Source organism: Parasteatoda tepidariorum, chromosome 10 (assembly GCF_982258835.1).
Source record: "Parasteatoda tepidariorum strain Cologne lab strain chromosome 10, Ptep-v5.0, whole genome shotgun sequence".
Taxonomy (NCBI): Eukaryota; Metazoa; Arthropoda; class Arachnida; order Araneae; family Theridiidae; genus Parasteatoda; species Parasteatoda tepidariorum.
Genome location: NC_141764.1, coordinates 57,865,349 through 57,887,848, shown reverse-complemented (window position 1 = coordinate 57,887,848; position 22,500 = coordinate 57,865,349). Strand labels below are relative to the sequence as shown.

General features: G+C 31.6%; 2 protein-coding genes across 7 annotated transcripts in view; both read right to left on the bottom strand.

Annotated features, from left to right (window-relative positions):
* The window catches only part of Nox (NADPH oxidase), a 36,381-nt gene extending 29,090 nt beyond the window's left edge, over positions 1–7,291 (bottom strand). The window contains exon 1 of one of the 3 annotated variants that reach the window (XM_016069601.4): positions 6,859–7,291. The gene's annotated coding sequence lies outside the window, so the exon portion shown is untranslated. Of the gene's footprint in view, positions 1–1,147; positions 1,347–6,854 lie in introns of those variants that run through there. The other 2 variants (XM_087153719.1, XM_016069600.4) reach the window with 2 other exon arrangements.
* Positions 7,292–8,606: 1,315 nt separating this feature from the next.
* LOC107452957 (carnitine O-acetyltransferase) overlaps positions 8,607–22,500 on the bottom strand; it is a 33,770-nt gene continuing 19,876 nt past the window's right edge. For all 4 annotated transcript variants that reach the window (XM_043045026.3, XM_043045025.3, XM_071183850.2 and 1 more), the window contains 6 exons: positions 21,685–21,785; positions 21,473–21,598; positions 19,608–19,730; positions 13,913–14,111; positions 12,052–12,189; positions 8,607–9,067 (listed from right to left, as the gene is read on the bottom strand). In XM_043045026.3, coding sequence (XP_042900960.2) covers positions 8,852–9,067; positions 12,052–12,189; positions 13,913–14,111; positions 19,608–19,730; positions 21,473–21,598; positions 21,685–21,785 — 903 coding nt within the window. In that variant the 3' untranslated portion in view covers positions 8,607–8,851. The remainder of the gene's footprint in view (positions 9,068–12,051; positions 12,190–13,912; positions 14,112–19,607; positions 19,731–21,472; positions 21,599–21,684; positions 21,786–22,500) is intronic.

Sequence of the window (22,500 nt, the reverse complement as noted above, 5' to 3'; positions counted from 1 at the left end):
ATAGTTTTCCAGTTGATGAATAATCAAATAATCATTTTTTAAATAACATTCTCTGCTTGTTAAATCCTGATATACAGATTTCTTAAAATGGTTTAACCAAATTTCAATTGGTATATTTGAATAAATATATATTTTTTAAAACATTTATTTCTTTGATTGTTAAAATTTAGAACAAATCGCAAAAATTATTGAACTTGAAGACGCAACCGAATTAATAATTGCATCAGCTCCTGGAGTAAAAAGAAAATTAAATAATCTTAAAATGATTAGATCACAAAAAGTAATTATTAAATTTTGGCAGTTATATAAATGCATGCCAGAATATAAAAAATATATTTATTTTCCAACTTTTTATATGTACTTTTGAATTCTTTCATATTACAAAAATTACAATGATGTTTCAATTTATCTGCTAATTCCTCTGCAATCAAATTCAGAATTATGATTGCAACATTTTGTTTACAACGTTTCTCGCTCTGTTTTTCAAAAGAAGGACTTAAAAGATAATACTTTAATTATGGCTTAATATTTCCAATTATACTTCATTAGGACAAGTTAATGCTTTATAATACAGTATTTAAAGATAGCACAAAATCATATACAAATTTATTTTATAGATAGTTGCACATCCAGATCTAGTGTAACCATAAAATTAACATGTGTAAGTCTATAGACGCTCCTGTAACGATTAACAGCCTATCATTAGGTTTTTTACATCAAAATTTTTATTCAAAACCTTGGAAAAAGTTACATAGTTTAAATAAAAACTATTTTAAAGTAGAGAAAAATCCTAATTTTTTTAAAAAAATATTTAATTAGGACGTATATAAGAACCCTTCTTAACATCAAGACACATTTTATTTTGAACTTGAATATGATATATTTGATTAATGAAACATTTCCCTTTTTCAGTTGTTCAATTTTAAAATTTCTCAAATAAATCTTTTTATTGGTAAAAGGAACTCATCAATTAAACAAAACTTAAGTATTACACTTTTTAAAGATGTTTCTACCAGTTGTACTTCAAATTCATTTCTTAAAATAGGGTAAGAAGTATCCATAGAAAAGATTTAACTTATCACCGAAAATTAAAATGTTTATTAAAATTAGCATAGGCATATTTTAAAAGTAGAAAAGAAATTCTTACCTTTAAAAACTACTTAAAGTTTATTTTAAACAATTAAAATTTCAGGCACTTTTTTCTCGTTTTACGAATCTTCATAACAATACCGAACTTAATTTTTCATAACAGATCTCATGGCTGTCTTACGATCCTTTGACACATTACAGATCATGGCTTTCGTCAGTTTCGTATTATCATGATCCCTCTAGTATCGAGAAAAATTATTAGGCTAAAATGGCCGAGAGACTGAGGTCCCTTCCTTCTCTGACAATGTCGTAGGTTCGTGCTCCAAAGTTAATGAACGCTTCCGAAGTCACTGAACACTTTGGATCACGCTTCCAATTTTGTACGGGAAGACATAATTATTTTAGGTTTGTGTCTCAAATTGTTGAAATATGTAATCACTTGCATGCTAATAACATTGAGTTGTGATACAAACGGTGTCCCACAACAAACAGTGATCGTAAGACACAGTTCGTGCCGACCGGCCTGTGTAAGGGTTAGGGAACTGTCCTTGCATCAGAAAGGTTCTGGGTTCGAATCCCGGGTAAGGCATGGATGTTCTTTCCTTCTCTGTACTATCTGTCCTTAATGTGGGAGCAACGTTGGCCCACCAAATATGGTGTCCCTGAAAGAGTGGCCAACAAATCTGTCCTTCAGATGCCTGTATGACCTAGGTCATTCTCCAAGTGGGCATTGGAAAAAAGAAAAAAAAAGACACAGTTCCTAGTAGATCACTGAAGTCAAGCATCTCTCGCTGCCGTCAGTGAGCATGTGGGTAACCACTTTTATCAGCCCGTGGAGCTCCGAAGAGGATTAAATTTTTTGGGAAAATTTTACATTATTTTATTAATGTCGTTAAACAGATGACCCAATTTTGGGTTTATGACTACTAATGTTCAACTCCGTAGCCTTGTAATGTTGATCCGATCCAGAAGACGAGGAAACTCCTGGATCAGTACCCGCAGACGTATGATTTGTTATGGGAACATGGAGGACTTCGTGACTTGACAGATTTAACATGCACCAGACACTATTTACTACACGGAGAGTCTTCGGCGGGTGGGGATAGAATCCACGACCTCTTGGAGGTGGGCACTGTGCCCTAGCTACCAGGATATCCTGGCTCTTTTTGGGAATTTTTCTTTATATCCGTCGCTGAACAGCCGACCCAATTTTTGGGTTTAGGACTGCTAATGTTCAACTCCGTAGCCTTGTAATTTTGAACCAATCCAGAAGACAAGGCAACTCCTGTATCAGTACCCCAGTGGTATTGATTTGTTATGGGAACATGGAGGAGTTTGCGACTCGACAGATTTAATGGGCATAAGTCACTATTTACTTCACGGGGAGTCTTCGGCATGCGGGGATCGAACCCACGAATTCTTCGACATAAGCCCAGTGCCCTACCAACCAGGCTATCCCGGCCATTTTAGTGAAAATTAAAGGAAACACTCTTAAAAATAAATGAAAGGAATTTAAAATTTTCCAAATGAAAGCTGATTATGAATTATGGAAAGTTATTGAATGCCCATCATGGACCATCTCTTAATATTTAATATCAGGCAATGAGGATGCGCGATATTGATGCTTGGGAAACAATCCCTCTACGAGGATTAAAATAGCTTATTGTGCATCTCTTGTATGACGTAAAGTGCCAAAGTACCACGTATCTATCAGTCGAAATAGTAGCACTTTCATATATTTTTGAATCACTGTATCGGTTTGACTCTTAACTATTTTTAAAGTGAATAATAAATAGTTAAGTTCCCCTCCGCAGAGGATCAAAATTGTGATGGCATGTCTTCGGATCATCCTCCGGGATGTTTCCCAGACCGTCGCCAATAGCCCATTGTGCAGCTCTAGTGCGACGTAAATTAGCAACAACAACAACAACAAATAGTTAAGTGCTTAAATTAATAATGAGAACAGTTAGAATATAGTCTAGCAATCACGAGACGAAATCTCAGTGAGGTTACTTTTCTCATGATTGTCAGAGAGTATTTAAATTGTTATTGAAAACTTAAGTGATTATTCTTGCTAAGTTGTAAGTAGTTTTGTTCTTACAAAAATGAGTGATTCACCAAAACATTAAAATTTTACAATTACTTAAAGTTTAAAATCTTCAGAAGAGAAAATATTTCCTAAATACATTCAAAAGCTTTAGCAGCCATTGTTGTTGTCTTCCCACAAAATACCACGAACTTTAGGGTAGCCGGTTCAGTTCTGACAGTAACTCTTGACATATATTCAGTTGTTTTTTGGCAAATTTGTATTTCATGTACAGTAAGATCTTGATCAACCAAACAAATTAGGATCGAGCCTAGTTCAGACAACTGAAGTAATTTTAATCATTTTTCATCTAAAATATTTGTCCTCCAGTGGACTGATTGTTAAGACACGGTTCCCAACAGATCACCGAAGTCAAGCATCACTGGCTACGGTCAGTGTGCGGGTGGGTGACCACTTGGATCAGTCTGCGTAGGGACCGAGGGTGGGCGGTACTGGTCCTCGTTAAACTGTTCTACCGTAAAGTGCTCGACTTCGCACGCAGGTCGTCGGGCTATCGAAGCGGGGGTGCCATCCCCTCTGCAGAGCATCAACATTGTGATGGCATGTCTTCGGATCATCCTCAGGGATGTTTCCCAAACCGTCGCCAATAGCCCACTGTGCAGTTTCAGTGCGACGTAAATTAACAGCAACAATATAAAAAATATTTGTCATTTGTGCTGCTCTACTTTGGCCATCTAAGAAAGTACTACTACAATTTGAATTTGAAAATTGACTTTTTCAATAATTGTACTACTTATAATTTAATTTAGCTTTAGCGTGACCATTTAATGAAGATGTTTTCAAGAAATGAGTAAAAAGTTATTCATTTTAAAATTCACTTGCAATATTGGCTTTGATTCCTTATCACTTATATCAAATCATTTGTACGAACATCATTTGTATCGAATTATTTATATTAAAACTTATATCAAATCATGTATGTTCAATTCATTTACACGAAGCAGAATCAAATTCTGAATCATTTGGCGATTTAATTGTTTTCGCGTTGATTTTACTGAATTATATTCTTTTGCAATCTCTGAAAAACTTTTTTTTTGACCAAATCCAGTTTTATTACGATATAATATTTTCTAATGTAGCTGATATGCTAACCTTTTAGCTCAAATGGTAGTAAAATTAGTGAAATAGTAAAATTGTGGTAGTCGAAGCATATTTTATATACATCGCACTAGAGCTTTACAATGGGCTATAGGCAACGGTCTGAAATTTATTTTATTTTTATTGTTGACTTAACCTGTTACAGCGTAGAATATATCTAATATACATGAATTGTTAAAAAATTTTTTATCTGAGAAAAAAAAACGAAAAAGAAAAGAAGCAAAAAGTGGCTATTAAATCAGAAAGACTTTAAGTATTGGTTTTAGGAAAAAGTGGCTACTAATTATTAGAGTCTACCAATCTCTGGCTACTAACTAAAAATTTAATTTTTCAGGTACTAGCTCACGAGCTTGTAAAATAGAAAATGTAGATTGAACAACAAGACCACCTTTCAGAAATAGAAGTAATCAATTAACAAAACACTTATTTATCGCTCAAATAAATATTCTAAGTAGTCATGCATTACAAAATGTGTTATTTATTCTAAAGGCCTCAGGCATAGCTTGGTAAAGGCCTCAGGTATAGATTGGGAAAATAACAAAAAAACCATGAGCTTATTAAGGAAAACGCTTCAAAATCGACTTCGCATTCAATTGAAAGAGGTATGAGAAATAGGTACACATAGGTATTCGGATGAAAGAGGTTCGGATAATAAAGGTTCTTCTGTACTTTAATTATGCGTTTTAAGAAGACATAATATGCAGAGATTGTTAGTAAACATACTTGGTTATGTAACATTAGAATATTTACTGTAGATGAATTTAAAGGGTGGGACTATATATTGGGTGAGTATGGTATGAAAAGCGTACCATACTATGCATGGTACACTCTGGGATCATAAGGTGTAGTAACTCAATTAGCAGTTCCCTCAATAATGCAATAGTAGTTTACTCAATTTTCAAAATTTGATAGTTTTACTTCCAACTGTCCCTTAATATTCTGTCCAGATAAATAGTTTACAAGTTTTCAGAATTTACTTTACATAACAGAACAATGCACTGAGATATTTATTACCTACAAGATACGTGGTATTTTTCACCAGAAACACTCTCCTGAGCAATTTAAAAATGTGGCTTATCATCATTTTGTTCAAAAAAATGTTTCTTCATACTTCTATTTTAAATATTTACTGGGATTTTAAGATACATAAAACCATTATTCCCGTCATTTGTTTGTTAAATATTCTGATGTAACATACCTCTCTAGTTGATAAACAAAATGCAGCTCAGTATTCTCTAAATTTCAAATGTAAATGATGTCGAAAAATGTCAAATTCAAAAAGAAATCAATGCCGAAACATAAAATAAGCTCTAAGTTTGTTAAGTTAAAAGAGTAAATTGCTAAGTAGATCTGATTGTGGAAAACAAAACAGTAATTGTTAATGGTAACAGAGAAATGAATAAAACAAAACATTGAAGTTTTTGATTCATGATATTGTTTGATCATATTCGTAATTAAAATTGACATGATATCGTGACATTTACTTTGGCAATGTAAAAACTGCCTTTTTTTCTTATTTTTTTTACATAATAATATTTCTACTGCTGATTTGCTAGTATGTATCTTTTGAATGGCATGAAACCAAAGTGGTTTAATAATTTCCTTTTTTATTTTCGAGATTTTCATTCAAAATTGAAATAGATTAATCTACTTCAATTTATTTAAAATGACAGTGGGATTACGCATTCGATTAAAACAATATTTTTTAAGAGTATTTTAAAAAAAGCAGCATGATCAAAATATTTCTACTTTGTTTTGGTTGAAAATGACGCAAAAATTAAAAATAAGAAAGTTTTTCCTATTTTATGTTATTCATCATTTTATTTTATTTTTTACATATTTTTTTTTATACATAAAACATAATATTTTTGATTGGTATTTTTCAATAAAAAGATTAAAAGCGACCTAGTCAAATATTAAAAAGAAAAACTTTCTGAGGTTATACTACTTTGAAACAACATTTATTTTAAAAAGAGGTGTTTATTAGAGTATACAAATGAAAAACACAGCGAGAAAGGTAGTAAACAGAAAAACTGCGTAGTAAATACTTAAAAAAAGCCCGCCTTAAACCGAAAAGAAATCTCGAGAGAAGCCATTAAAGTTGCGTTGCTCAAAACTATAACTAAATGTAAATTGACTGTATTGGTGGATCTATTAAAACTAAATGTAGTAGTATTGATAGATCTATCACTTTCACGAATTATATTTTACTCAGCAAAACTTTTACTTGCTATTAAATAAAGGGTTAGGTCAATATAGTGAAAAGTTTCATTTTCGTTCGAAGACGACATAATTCTCATCAAATTGTTCCCTTGAATAGTTTCCAGATAGGTACTTCACAGGTTTCCGAAATTTCTTCTAGCACAATGACAGAGCACAATACAGAGAAATATCGGACTGCATACATGTAAATTGCTGCGTTATTCATCAAAAATACACTCATTAATTATTAGAAAAAGTGTTGCATCATTATATTGCTTCGACCCTTCAAATCAAAAGCAAAAATAAAAAAAGAATTTTTTTTTAGAAAGAAGAAATTAATATAAGAAACTTCGAAGACTTACCTTGTAGTGTCCAAATAAGACTATCCGTATACTAAAACATTTGTCAAAATCCAGTTTAAATGTTTCATTTAATCGACCTCTCTTACCGCTTTGATTATCACTAGTTTTTATAAATTTATTCGTAAAAGTTATCAACTCCATAATACTTGACGGAACAAGTGAGGGTTTTCCAAATATGACAAAAAATTAACTTCATTTTAGATTTAAACGTGTGATAGTTATGTTTTTTTTGAGAACTGGCCCCGAGCAAAAAAAGAGTTGCTTGTTTTGTTTTCTATTCACATAATTACAACTTAAGTTATTATTGCGTAAGAGCTATCTTTATATATAAAAAAAAAAAGATAAGTCGACGGAACTTCTATGAAGACTGAAGGTTCCTGACAGGTTCTGAGTTTCCGGTTGAGTTTTCGGAAGATGAGACCTTGAAAAATATGGAAGGTTCTTTTTTATACTGACGAACTTTATTAGACCTGAAGATATAATGGGGATTTTCCACCTTTTTAGGTGAAAGTTCATTTGCATTGTGAATAAACGATCAGTAAGTGCCGCAGTCGTGTCTCTTTATTAAATAACTTACCGCCAAGTTTTTACTCGAAGACACATAAATATTATGTGTCGCATTTCTTCTTTCCATACATGTAATATATTGGGTAGCTCTTACGCAATTTCCAACTAACTATATACAATTCTGTCGAAATATATTCTGTAAATCTTGTCTAAGTCTAAAATATTGTTCTGTAAATTTATAACTTCGTTTCGCTCCATAACTATGCAAATATAACATATCAACAGATAATATCTTTTAATACATATTTTTAATGAATGGTACTATGTGTTAAATAATTCGAAGCATCATATAGAGTTTAAATTTCTTTTTTGATATTAAAATTTAATGAATGTGTTTTTGTCAAGTAGGTATGAAGATATTTACAAATTGTATCGAAATTATGTCTTCTCTCGTAATGCTAAGAAATAAATGCTATTTTATAATTTACATTATTTCATTCAGTGTAAAAATTAGGCATAACAACTTAAAGATCACAGAAATTATAAGGAAAGCAAAGCAAAAACTATGTAAATAACTTTTTCAAAAATATATACTCGCCGTAAAATTGGCGTTTAATGAACAAGAAATTTCCTTCTCTTTAATAATGACTAAGCTTATAAATCCTATTTGACATAGTTTCTTCGTGTAACAGTTGTTCTCAAAATTTCGTTGGCTTTGTTTGTTGATTTTGTAAATGTTTAATAATTCGCAAATAATAGATTTTGTTAAATGTGCAGTACTATGTGTAACATACCCTCTGCTTACATATTCGCAATTATGTTACATATTTGCGAGCTACAGAAAAGCAAAACCAATGATATCAGAATTTGTAAAATGTCTAGGAAGATAACAAACTTTAAAAAAAAAGTTTACGTAGTCAAGCAGTGCAAAGAGTGTGTTTTTATTTATTATGAAAGACAAATGGACACAATATATATGGGCAATAGACATAACTATATATATATATATTGTGTATATACCTATATATATGTATATATATTTAAAATCTATGGACAAATTATGACAGCCTGTCATTGAAATTGAGAACAGAGAAGAAAAAAACGCCTGAAAACCCCAATAGAAATAACAAGATGACTGCGGCTAACAGAGGTGCTCCCACATTTTAATTTTTTTGTACTTTTCCATTACAGATTGTACAGTAAAAAGTTTGCTGAGTTGCAAGCATTGTACAATTACACAATTTTTATATTAAACTACTTTATTTTAAACGAAAGCTAATGGCAGTTAGAATAACAACATATAAATTCCCAAAAGCATAAAATCTCTGTCAACTAAAGTCTTTTTTTTATATCAAAAAACTCATACTTTACACTTTGGCAAACTACTAGAAAAACACATATTTTTTCGACGTTTGGATAAAAAAAGCTGTACAAAGTAACCTGTGCGGATCAAAGTTATCGCAGTTTACGATAGGAAGCTCTTACATCATAAATTGGCACTTTTGGAATGATCTATTACAGTTTTCATTTCTATCAAAGTTTCTCTCAATGCTTCGTAAAAATCAGCAGTTGATGTTTCATGACAACCTTTTTGCGCACAAATGTTGAATCTAATGGGAGATAAATGAAGGTTGTATAGACAAGTATATCCATCAGGTTCCAAAGGACTTTGATGTGGAGAAATATCAAATTTGGTTGGCACCTATAATTTTAAGACACAGATTAACTTCGTGATACGAAACGCTAAAGACCTTTGCATTAATTATCTAATGTGTATGCAGCTGTACTACAATACGCAACTAAATAAATTAATTGATTTTCATTATGAAAAAAAAAAAAAAAAACTGTTGACTTACAGATTCTACACAGGGTATCAAAATTTGTCTGAAAAATTCAGTGGAATGATAAAAGGTAACTAGAGAAACTTCCAATGGTTGTTCATGTTAATCGTGTTGCCAAAAGAATATAGGGGAGAGTCGGGTAGCCCCTCCCACTTAAGGAGTATTGCTTATATTTCTGTATAATATTGAGTAATAATCAATATTTTTGTATGTTTCTATTGTTTTACCATCTAATTAAATAATTCAAAAAGAATAAACCAAAAAAGAATAGTTTAACTTAAAAAAATAGAAATTTAAAAAAACATGTTTTTCAGCTCTTTTCAAAATGTGTCGGATAGCTCCGCCCAGTTACAAAAATTATGTTTTTTGACTGTTTCTTCAGGAGTAAATGAAAGTGACCAATGTATTGACAATAGATAAACCTCATTTATCATTTTTATCACAAAATTATTCTATTTATTACATGTTTATATACTTTTAGTGAATTCTATCATTTAATAACAACAATATTTGTTGTTAAAAATGCATATAGCATTCAAATTTGAAGCAATAAAAAAATAATCTTTGCAACCGTACATTTATCGACGGAATAAAATTGGGCTGTGATACCCGACATTCATGTGAGCGGGGCTACCCGAAATCCAATTTTTTTGTAAATTTGTAATTACTCGAAAAATTTTTCACATATAAACTTCTTTCTTCGTGCAAATTAAACTTAAGACTGCATACTTTGATGCTGTATGTATAGAAAAAATTATTTCTTTTGTATTAAAATGAAGTTTAATCGAAACATTCAACCAATTTTTATTAATTTCATGACTACTGTATTCAAAATATTTTCAAAACTATTGTTTACCATGTTAACAGCTGCATAAATGCTTGAAACTTTGAAAATAATATTTTTTTAATATGACAATTAATGTCCGATGGCCCATTGACTTGGAAAATAGTCTATACATATGAAATTGACTGTGGACGGGGGTACCCGCTGGGCGGGGCTTCCCGACTCTCCCCTACATGCGGAAGGAAAGCTAACGTCTATAGACAGAATGCAAAGCGTTCCCCGAGAGATTGGAAAGTAAGGGACCTGGGAATTAAGTAAAAATTAACATTAAGGGGCACAGGAGCAGAAGATCTTTTTGTAAAGGGGCACGAACCCACCTTTCCCTCCAATCACTGCCTGGGAATGGAGAAGGAATGTTTGTCTTTTTATTTATGGTTGGCATGTTGCTTAATTTTCACGCTATTTATTAACAGTACTGTACTATTAAGAAATTTCTTTGAGAATTTGTTCATATCATCCATTTTGATTATATCTTCTAGCACATTTTGAGATGGAATGGAAGAATGAAATAATGGTTGGTAGGAGGCATCGCTCCAAACGAACATCCGATTCACGTGACTTTTTGTTTCTAATATTCATGCACTGAATTTTATAATATATGATACTCTGCTAAATCTAAGTATGCTGTTCTCCCTACAAGTTATTCTTATGGTACAGCATTCCGTACTGAGAAATTTTCCATGCCAGTTACGCATTTAGTGAGCTGGACTAATTTTTTCATTACTCTTGGTTCAATCCACGTCAAAAGGGTAAAAAACGCAAAAAACCCATGCAGTCGTTTCGATGTCAATCTGGGAAACAACTACAAAGGATACTTCAAACGAACGAAAATATTTATTTGATTAATCATTTTAAGAATTGGTGCTCGCTAACAAGATATCACAGGGACATCAAGACGATTCGCGAACACAATCCGGCGTGCGTTAAATATCTGCCGAAATAACGACTATTCAAAATTACACTACGGAGTTGAACATTAGTAGTCGTAAACCCAAAATATTGGGTCGACTGTTCAACGACGGTTATAAAGTCAAATCAAATCCGTGCTATGAGAGCCCCGGTGGCTCAGAAAATAGAGCTTTCGCCTCCCAATGAGGTGATTCAGGTTCGAATTCCAGCAATGGTTGGTCGATATGAATTTTGCTCCTGGATTACACCAACCACAGTTATACATGATGTTATACGCAGTTATATATGATATTTTTTATCATCAGTGGTAGAAGGATCTTGGGTTAGAGTACCCTTGTCGTTAGGCTAACCATGGGAGTTTTTCGAGATTTTCTGTACCACATAACGCAAATGCGGGTGAGTTCCGTCAAAAAGATCTCCACTAGGGCTAGTTTGTCCCAACTCTTGATCCAGGAGTTCTCTTGTCTTTTGGGTTGGGTTCAAAATTACATAGCTATGAAGTTGTACATTGACAGTTGTAAACTCTCAATTGATTTGACCGCTTAACCCTGGATATCCGTGTGATGAGATTCAGAGATTCCTTTCAACGTCATACCATGTTACTTAGAGTATTTTTATTTTCTTGATGCCTATTATAACATCACTTAATATGTCGATCAAATTTAGAAACACTTTGTATGTCTTTACTTCCGAACATTGACCATGTACCATATTTACTATATGGAAAAAAAACTAAACATATCAATGAAGAGTGTAAAAATTTAGTTTCATTGTGTTTAATTATCTCTTAACAAATGCAAGTATTAAATATTTTGTCAGATTTTTTTAAACTCGTACAACAATAAAAAGTTTTGGGGAATTGATTATGTATATAATTAAAAATATTGATAAGTATGTGGTCTTAGAAGCAAATGCTTATTACTAATTCTTAAAGTAATTTAATTTTGTAATCTAAATGAATTTAGTATTTTAAAGTATTTTTGTAATAGTTTTATAGGTGGAAATCAAATGGCATTTTCAATTTCTTTGATTGGCCATTAAATATGTTTTAAAAGCATATCTTGAATTGATCTCTAAATTCTAGAAAGTTACCTGATTGCCGCACATTCTGAAGTAAGAGCATTTTGAATATGCTGGGTCTAAAAATATTTCTGGAGTTGGCATGTTATTTTCTTCAGCAATTTTTCTCAAACCTAAGAAATGACGATCAATACCCATACCATTTATTGCCTAATAAAAGAAAATCACATTATTTGACAATAAAAAAACTACAACGATACATTTATTTATAGATACAATTAGTAAACTAAATCAACAACAGCAATGTAACGGTACAGTTAGGAGGGGGGGGGGGAGCTCTCGCTTTCTAATTAGGCTGACTGGGTTGGAATTCCTGTGAGGGCAGCTTGATTTTGTTGTTTTCGGCTTACGATGATCATAATTCTAAGAGAAAATATCTTTAATGCTAGATTAATTATGGGTTATATCTCCCTTATCATCTGGTGGTTATAAGATTTTTCGCGGTTTTCCTCTCTTTGTAGCATCAATACCGAAGAGTTTCATTGAAAAAGTTTCGCAAGAGATTTAAGTTATCTCAAGACTTGGTCACATGTGTCTTCGCTCTCAGGTTTGCAGTCACAATTACGAGTTTTTGAAGATGAGCTTTGATCTACCTACACCCTTCATGGCGCAGCAAATGTTAATTGAAAATTTTAGACAGCCAGCATATTAGTAACTTCAATCCTGAACTATAAATTCTAAATAAAGATATATACTTGAGATCCATGCTGCAATAAAACTAGTGGTCGCAAAAAAAAGAATGGTGAACGTTTAGAAGTAATTGGTTTTAAATTTTTTGTGGTTTGTAGCGTTTTTTGATAAGTGTTGCCAGACTGGCAACACTGCCTCAGAAGCGAATTTTCAATGCAGCTTTTTAATGTTTTAAATTACTATTAAGTATAGTTTCCAATAGACGTTTAACGCGAAATTTCGTAATATCTGAAGACTTTCTCAACGTATTATTCGACAAAAAAAACTTTTTAAAACAGATGAAGTGGAAAATTTGTTTTGATGTGCGTGGAAAACATTCGTTTTTTTTCCCTTCAACTTCACCATCACGTGACTTCGGAATTTTTGATTATCTAAAAAATTTACCTTGAAAATTATCTCTTTAAACAAACAATGAAGCCAATGACTGCATGCAAAATTGTTTCAAGCTGTTAGCCAAAGAATTTTTAGAAACATGTCATTATATGCTTTATCTAATGATTTGACTAACATTTGAACAATATTTTAAGCGTCGCTAATGTATGAACTTTGAAACATTTCCCAATTTCTCCTTATAAATTCGACGAACATGTCATAGAAGATTTTATACGTAAATATATAATAAAAATACAAATTTTTATCATAAAAGAAGGATTTGTAAAAACTATTTGTATTCTCCTCGATTTGATTATAGGAATATTTGCAAAAAATGTTCATGTTTTTTGGCATTAAGTAATTCACTAATTAATTTTTGTCCCTCTCCATGATTTATTATAAAATTTTTGTTCTTGTTGTTTTTATTATGGTTATCTATAATCATTGTCCCTCCATTTCAGAAATACTGTAGTAAATTTTTTTTTTCATTGAATTGTCCTGCTAAATATAACTTCTGGGCAGTTATATTTAGTTAAATTCCTACAGCTGATTATATTCATACAGTTTATTGTCAAAAATTGAAAGTATTTTAATGACATTGAAATCTTTGAAAAGGCCTACTTCCATAACTAGCAAAGAATAGAAACATCTTCTTTTATATATGAGCGCTTCAATTTGGGAAGTTTCCATACGTTTCCCTCAGAGTACCAGATCGAAATTCTAGGTGAAAACTTATGCTAGACACTATAGAAGATCTTAAAATGTATTAGTAATAAAATGTTATTTTTCTCCGAATAAAGTTATAAATTACTTGATGTGTGTGTTCTTGATGGACTTGAATCGCAGATTTTAAGGCAGCTGCTTTAGCAACAAAGGACGAGGACTTATTCATCATCTCTTTGCAAAAGTTCACACTGTCTACAGATGTTGATCGTATCCAATCAGGGCGACCATTGAAAAATTTGCTCGTAGATGCGGTCTCATATGCAGCAGCTATTTCATGATGTACTCTATTAAAAGATGTAGAACATATTTTCAGTACCATGCCAAAACCATGAATTTTTGAAAAGTTACTTTTAAGATATATATCTTTAAAGTTTTATTATTTTATCTGTGTACTGTATATGAAGTTTTAGCATATGTTATTCTGTCTTCCTAAATGTGACATTCACATTTGTAGTTTTGGCACAGAGTAGGAGATCAAAAGATTAGAGAGATGTTGCTTTCTGTTTAAGCCTACCTTCGAACTAAAAACATGAATATGGAATGCGAATTTTAAGAAATATATTGATGAAATTTAGAAATGAATCGTTTGATCTTGAAACAATTAGTTCATTCGATAAATAAATAATTTGATTGGTTTTTATTTAACATTATGTTTGTATAATTGCAATAGTTCCAGAAAAAATTAGATATATTTTCGCTATTTTAAAATTATAAATTATATTTATTTTAACTCTAGAATTTGGTTGAAAGAAGTAAAATAATCAATAAAAGTTTAATAATATTTTTCTTAACATTATTAATAATAAAAAACTGTATTTTTTATTACTGAATTCATCAAACTCTATAATCTACCAAATTTCTCTAACATAACGGCAGTTTTACGTAGTGCAAAGCATTTTGAATCGTATGCAACAATTTTAAAGAGATAGTTTACGTCCATTGTATGCGTTTGTTTTGAGTTTGTGGTCAAAGTTAAAATGATTTTCCACTACGTTCGCGTTTTTAACTTGCAGATTTTTGCAAAATCTCTTATTTTCACTTACTTAAGTTTTATATTTTTTCACGGGCGCTTACGCATTTCACTTGAACTGACGCATGCGCACTAGAAGAGTGCAAGCGTAATTACTTGAAATCTTAGGTTCGGGAGCGTACGGAAGCTGCACCAATCCACCGCTGACAATTTTTTCTTTTTCTTACGAGCCACATTTTTGTTTACTTTTATGGTGGTATAGGTCAGACCATTCAACGCTTTTAAATGGTTAATGGGATACCTGCAAGTAATGTAGTGCGGGTACCTCGATTTTGATTGGTTGTTGAAACGTGACATTTGTTTACGTTAGCAACTGTTCCTTCCATTCTATTTCGAATAAGCCAAGTCCGTCAAGTATCAATTCTCTTAAGTGATATATTCTATATTCTTACACAAAGATTCTTTTACAATGATTTCAATTCTTTTACTATATACACTGGTTATCATAAATTAAGGAAAATTCACAAAAATCGCGATAACTCAAGAAATTACACATGGAATTTTATGAAACTTACCCACAATATACAACACATAGTAAGGTATTAAACAACATAAAAAGAAATTATCAGACATTAATAGTAGTATAGAAATTAGCACATGTATAAAATAAACAAATTGGAAGTATCGGTTTGCAATAGAAAAAGTACCTTTAATATGGAATATGATTGCCTCTAGAAGCAATACAGCACAAACAGCGATGTGTGATGCTTTCAATTATGCGGTCTATCAGTTCAATAGGAAGTGAGAGCCATTGCTCTTGTAAAGCAGTTGCAAGCGTGGCAAGGGTCTGAGGGGGCGGATTGATGGCAGATACACGCCTCCCTAGAGCATCCCAAACGTGCTCGATAGGATTCAAGTCCGGGGATCGAGCTGGCCACTCCATGCGAGTAATTGTTTCCTGTTGAAGATAATCATCAACAATGCGAGCTCTGTGTGGTCTTGCATTATCGTCCTGTAACAGGAAGCAATCACCAATTGCCCCGGCATATGGGCGCACATAAGCATCAAGGATGTTGTCTCGATAAACCTGAGCATTCACGGTTCCCCTTGGAAAGACATGGAGGTATGTGCGCCCTCCTAAGGATATGCCTCCCCAAACACAGACACTGCCTCTTCCGTATGCATCTCTTTCACGGATGTTTGATGGATGATAACGGGTCCCAGGTTCTCTCCATATCAAATAACGTCTACTGTCACTTTCTAGACTAAACCTGGACTCATCCGTAAAGAGAACAGGCCTCCATTGATCTGACGTCCAGTGGACATGTTGTCGGGCCCACTGCAAACGGTCTCTCCTATGGCGTGATGTGAGCGGCACGCAAATGGCTGGTCGTCTCGCATACAGACCACCTTCGTGGAGCCTTCTGCGCACAGTTGACGTTGACACCAACCTTCCGGTGGCTGCAGCAAGAGAGGATCTAAGATGTGTCGGAGTAGCGGTTCTATTCCTGCGTGCACTTAATGTCAAATATCGGTCATCGGCACTGGTCGTAACAGTTGGCCGTCCTTGACTGAACCTCCTAGATGCCGAATCTGTGGTTTGAAATTGCCTCCAAAGTCTATGAACCACAGATGGACTCACATTTAGCCATCTGGCCACTTCTGATTGACTCTGCCCTGCCTCTAGTCTCCCGATGGCTCTCCATCGTAGTTCTTCAGGCAAATGATGCCTAGAGGTCATTATTACGAATTGGCTATCTCAGATTTTCAATGTCGCAATCACAGTAAAATTTGTGTGCTTTCTCTCAAACTTGGACTTTTATGCTCCAGGCAGATGACGTAAGCCGAGTGCAGCGCCACTAATTTGCATATTGCAATTTTACTCAGCTACTCTTAGTGGACAACATATGCAAATTTTGCACGGTTTGGCTTACTTTTGAAAGAGTTATCGCTATTTTTGTGATTTTTCCTTAATTTATGATAACCAGTGTATTTCGTAATTAACACAAAGACAGACACGAAGCTATGTAGAACATAAACTAATTATTCAGCGAAGTTGCAAGGCACACAAAACAAGAATACGCCATGGCTACAATACAATAAAAATACAAACAAATAATAAATCTAAGTTAAGTAAAAGACGTAGAGGAGGAAGAATTATATTTCAGCAAATTTGATGAGCGATACTGCGCTGTATTTAACTAACTTCACGTTAAATAACATTCTAACTTACGCCGAGATACTTAAATCAATGTCAACAAGCCATTTTGCTTAAAAACGATCAGCTGGCACTGACGCCATAGGTCACATGAGTGGGTATCCGTCATTTTCTTCATGAAGTGCAAATACCCAATTGACACTTTCCCGGCTTATTTGCTGACACTTATCAATCATCAAGTATTGCTATGCAACCTTACATGGTTATATGGTCCGCTTTGCAAGTCACCGCATTGCATAATTGTGCTTCTACCAAAGGGAAGATTTTGCAAATGGATAATTTTTAAAAATTTTGGATTGTAACTAAACATTTTTGGCGAGGGGGGATGTAACATAAAAAGCTTCAATTAATCTTTTTATGTTAGTTTCTTTTATGAAACTTCATCCTAATTATTATTCTAATCGAAATACTTTCTCACACTTTTAAAAGCCACATTCTGTTCTTAAATCTATTTTTGGCTCAAGTATGCATTTAATTAAAAGCAGGACATATTTCCCTTTGCTCTGTGTGGGAAACATTCGATCTATTTCATAAACCAATAGCAACTACTAAGATTTCCCTCTTTCCCTAAATGAAGACATTTTACGGATTTTACTTTGCAAGATTTTCCCTAACATATAACCAAGGAGCGCAACTTTTCATGTGCACTTTTACTCACTCTCATGACTGCTGTTGTCTAATAATTAATAAATAAATTTTGTACCCTCCTTCCCGACCTATGACCTGTTTTAATCCTTCCTCTCGGCAACGACGTTATATATATATATATATATATATATATATATATATATATATATATATATATATATATATATATATATATATATATATATATATATATATATATATATATATATATATATATATATATATATATATATATATATTAAAACAGGTCATAGGTCGGGAAGGAGGGTACAAAATTTATTTATTAATTATTAGACAACAGCAGTCATGAGAGTGAGTAAAAGTGCACATGAAAAGTTGCGCTCCTTGGATATATGTTAGGGAAAATCTTGCAAAGTAAAATCCGTAAAATGTCTTCATTTAGGGAAAGAGGGAAATCTTAGTAGTTGCTATTGGTTTATGAAATAGATCGAATGTTTCCCACACAGAGCAAAGGGAAATATGTCCTGCTTTTAATTAAATGCATACTTGAGCCAAAAATAGATTTAAGAACAGAATGTGGCTTTTAAAAGTGTGAGAAAGTATTTCGATTAGAATAATAATTAGGATGAAGTTTCATAAAAGAAACTAACATAAAAAGATTAATTGAAGCTTTTTATGTTACATCCCCTCTCGCCAAAATTGTTTAGTTACAATCCAAAATTTTTAAAAATTATCCATTTGCAAAATCTTCCCTTTGGTAGAAGCACAATTAAAATAACCAAATTTGTAATGTTGACAATATATAAAAGTGATATATGAAAAGTAATATATATATATATATATATATATATATATATATATATATATATATATATATATATATATATATATATATATATATATATATATATATATATATATATATATATATATATATATATATATATATATATATATATATATAAAAATAAATTTCTGAACATTTAAATAGTGAACTGTTTGTTTACTGTTTGCTTATAAATTTCACTAACAGATTTATTTACATTCCTTCATGCGTTTTACACCTGGGATATTTATGCCTGACATAAATGTAATATTTTTTCTTATATTTCAAGTCTGTGAATTCCAAGGTTAATGTTTTACAATTTCATGTAGTTGATCACTAAGACGTTTTCTCTGAAAGAACTACGTCTTTAAAATATTTCTTGCACACATTAGACCATAGAAATATTAAGTAGAACAAATAACTGAAAATCACTAGTTAAAGATAATATAGATTTGGTTAAAAGAGAATAGTCATCATGTGTGTTATATACTATTTTTGTAGTTCTTTAGCAAAGAGAAAAAACGAAGAAGAAAATTAAAAATCTGTCATATTCTTGTCCTTGATGTAGTTTTTTATAAGTAGGTAAATTAGGATTACACGATTTCTAAGAGCATTAAGAATATTTGTTTTCATTATTTCTTTGTTATATTTTTTTCCCTTTTATTTGTATCAGGCTAAGATAATAATATCCTATGATTTTTACTACTTTGACTTTGTATTAACTTCGAAGTTAGGCGCAGTAAAATTGTTTGTGGCTCTTAAGCGATTAAGCTTAACATTTTAATAATCTGTCAAAATTTTGTATTCATTTTACGAAATTTGGTGTTTCTTTTATTGGAAAAATAAGGTGTATTTTTTATCTTCGATGAAAACTCTAGATATTTAACTTTTTATCGAATATTTCGATCATTAAAAAGAGCAAACAATTCTTTTAGTATTTCGAATAAATAATTATGTTACATTGAAAACAGAAATTTTTTTCTCCCTATTTTCGGTGATTTTGAGAGCTATGTACTGTAATGCTCGAAATTTCTTATGCTCGAATAAGTAATGAAAAAAGAAAAATTAAATCAAGTCTAAATTTCAATTCTTATAATTATGTAGTTAAAAAAGAGGAAGTTCATTAATTTCGAAATTCAAGAAGTTAGAAATCATACTTGTAAAATGCAAGTTGTAGAGCCATCTGCATATAACTATCTGGACTTGCATTTCGATATTTAATGCACTCTGTTTCGAAATCATCAAAATAATATTCTCCAACATCACAGTTATCAATAATCCTAAAAGTATATTAACCATCACTGTTAAACACTTTAATACAAAAGCTAATGTATACTTTAGTTTTGACACTTGTTTTCAAATTCATAGAAAAGTATTAAAAGTTATTTTTTTTACCATAGCCACATGAAAAACATGCTTAAATTTGCATTCCTTAGTTATATATTTCAGACGCACATGCATTAACAAATATGAGTATTCTATTTGATCTTAAAATTGACAAATTAAAGTACAGAAAGTATTACGTAAATAGGACACTGAACTGTAATTTGGAAAGGACTGGGGCTCCATAACCCATGATTCAATTAAGCCCACCCTGTTTCAGATTGAGAGGTACCAACGTATCTGGGAATTGAAGCGACCAGTGCTCAATGCTGATCATTGGTCAGGAAACAATCCTGCCGTTATTCATGAAATTGCGAAGCCATAACATCATTGATAACTCACTACGTTGCAGCTCAAGAGTTTTATTTTATGTCTACTAATTTAATTTTCAACATTTAATGCAATTTTATATTATATCATTCTATTTCACTTATGTTATCGTGTGTTTGCGCTGATATTTTTTGAAACTTAAATAGTCACACTTGGATTAAAATTGCCATAAAAATAAATTATTATCAAATATAGTCAAAATTTTGTAAGTATGGCTGTATGGATAAAAGTTACAAACTCTAATTCGTACCGTAACCGTTTATGTGCTCAGTTACGGGACATATTGTTTAAAAATTGAAACAGTATGCTTAAATCTGTGAATTTTGTTTCGACTATTATCAAGAATTGTTTTCCTCCAAATTTCATACTTGCTTGTTTTAATAAAGTTTTGAACAATACTCAATGACCATTGAAGTTTCAGTTTCTCGATAATTTAATGTCAATTTTAAGCCCCCCCCCCAAATTGCACACATGTTCATTTTTTACATGTTACAAGTCTGTATGTATTCACAGAAACCTTTATCTTTTTGGTTTTCTGTTGGCAAAGATAGATTTTGAGGACCAAAGTCGAACAAAATAGCTTTATTTCGATGGTCTTTAAATGGCGTTTGATCTTCCATGCAAATATCCAATGATAGAATTCCTGCCATGAATTTATGTCATGTTTTAATGGTGTGAAAGTAGTAGAATATAAAATAATGATCAGTGTCTGCGGCTCACTCATTTCTCAAAAAGTAGTAACGCATGTAAGAAGATGTGTGTTTATTTTAATTCCAGAGAACCTTCAGTTTTAACCCCCAAAAATGCTGAAATGTGTTTTTAGTAAAATTAAAAAATCACCCATCTAATACTTTTACATAAAGAATATATCTGAAAATTTTAACAAAATTAAAATATATCAATTAGCAAACCCTGCCTAATACTTAAAATTACTAGCTCTTAAGCATTTCTTTATCGGAACACTTCCCTTAACTTATTTTTTTTTTTAATTTGTTGAAAAGTTTGAAACTTTTTGACCCTTAACATCGTTCGAATTCGCCACCATCTAAATATGCTAAGTTAAACTACATCATTGTATTTCATAAAATTAATAACATAGTATAGTTCTTTGAAAATTGGTTTAAAATGACACTTTATTTGGTTGTAGAAAGTGTGGACTATATTGTAGTTCAAGAAAACGATATCACGGTTCAACATTGAACTGGAGAATATAATTCGCATAGTTTAATAAAACAGAGTAGGTGAAAAGAAAGAAAATACTGAGTTATAAAAGACATTGTGAACACCAACAAATTTTGGAAATTCTTACCATTCCAAGTTAAGTCGAGCTTCTTGAATGTCTTGTAATGCTTTTAAAGGCAAGAAAAAATTCAATTTCTTGGGCTTCGGATTATATTTTGTCACAGATATAGTACTAATTTCCTCATTTCTGGCCCTTTTAATAAAACAAGTTAACAAAACAACTCTGCAGAAAATTATCAAGAAATGCATTTAAAGAAAAATTAAAAAATATATACTTACAAATAATCATTTACATATTTGAATACATTTATAAGCGGTCTTGCATTGAATGCAGAAATTTCGAAAATTATTCCAAATGCTCCATGCTCGCCTACAATTAGCTGATAAACATAAATAAATTCAAAATCTCAATGAAACAAACATATAAAAGAGGTAAAAATAGCATTTAAGTAGAAATTTTTGATAGAGGATAATTTTATAATCAAGATATAGTTATGCTTAAAAGAAAATTTCTCGATAAAGAATAATTCTAAGATAAAATTAATTTTAGGATAAAAGATAAACTTTACGATAAAAGATACTTTTTGTAAATTGTGAAACTTTGATAAAATTACTGTTTGACTTCAAAATTTAACAATTTATTTAATTTGTTTCTTAAATAAAGACAAAGTTAACAGACACCAATGTTAATAAACACTATAACAGCAGCAAAGAATCATGTAATTTAAGCAAAATAGTTTGGATTAAAAAAATAATTTTCATGTCTTCAGCCAATTTGAACATTGTAGTGATTAAAAGTTCAGTTTGATTGGAAATTTGGAATTCGGAGCATTGAGCAGCGATTTTAAATGGATTCAGATAGTATCTAAATCAATGAATCATATCCAGATTGCAGGAAACTGTTTAAACGGAATTGCATATGACGCATATGGCTAAACTGAAGGTACAACATCTGAACAAGGTGAACTTATGCATCCACAAAGCTAGGTTTTAGTTAAAAAAGTAGAAGAGTTTGTTAGGTTTTCGTTGGAAAAGTTGTTGCATGAAACCTGAAGCAGAAATAATAAAAGAGATGCATCATAAATATTAAAATTA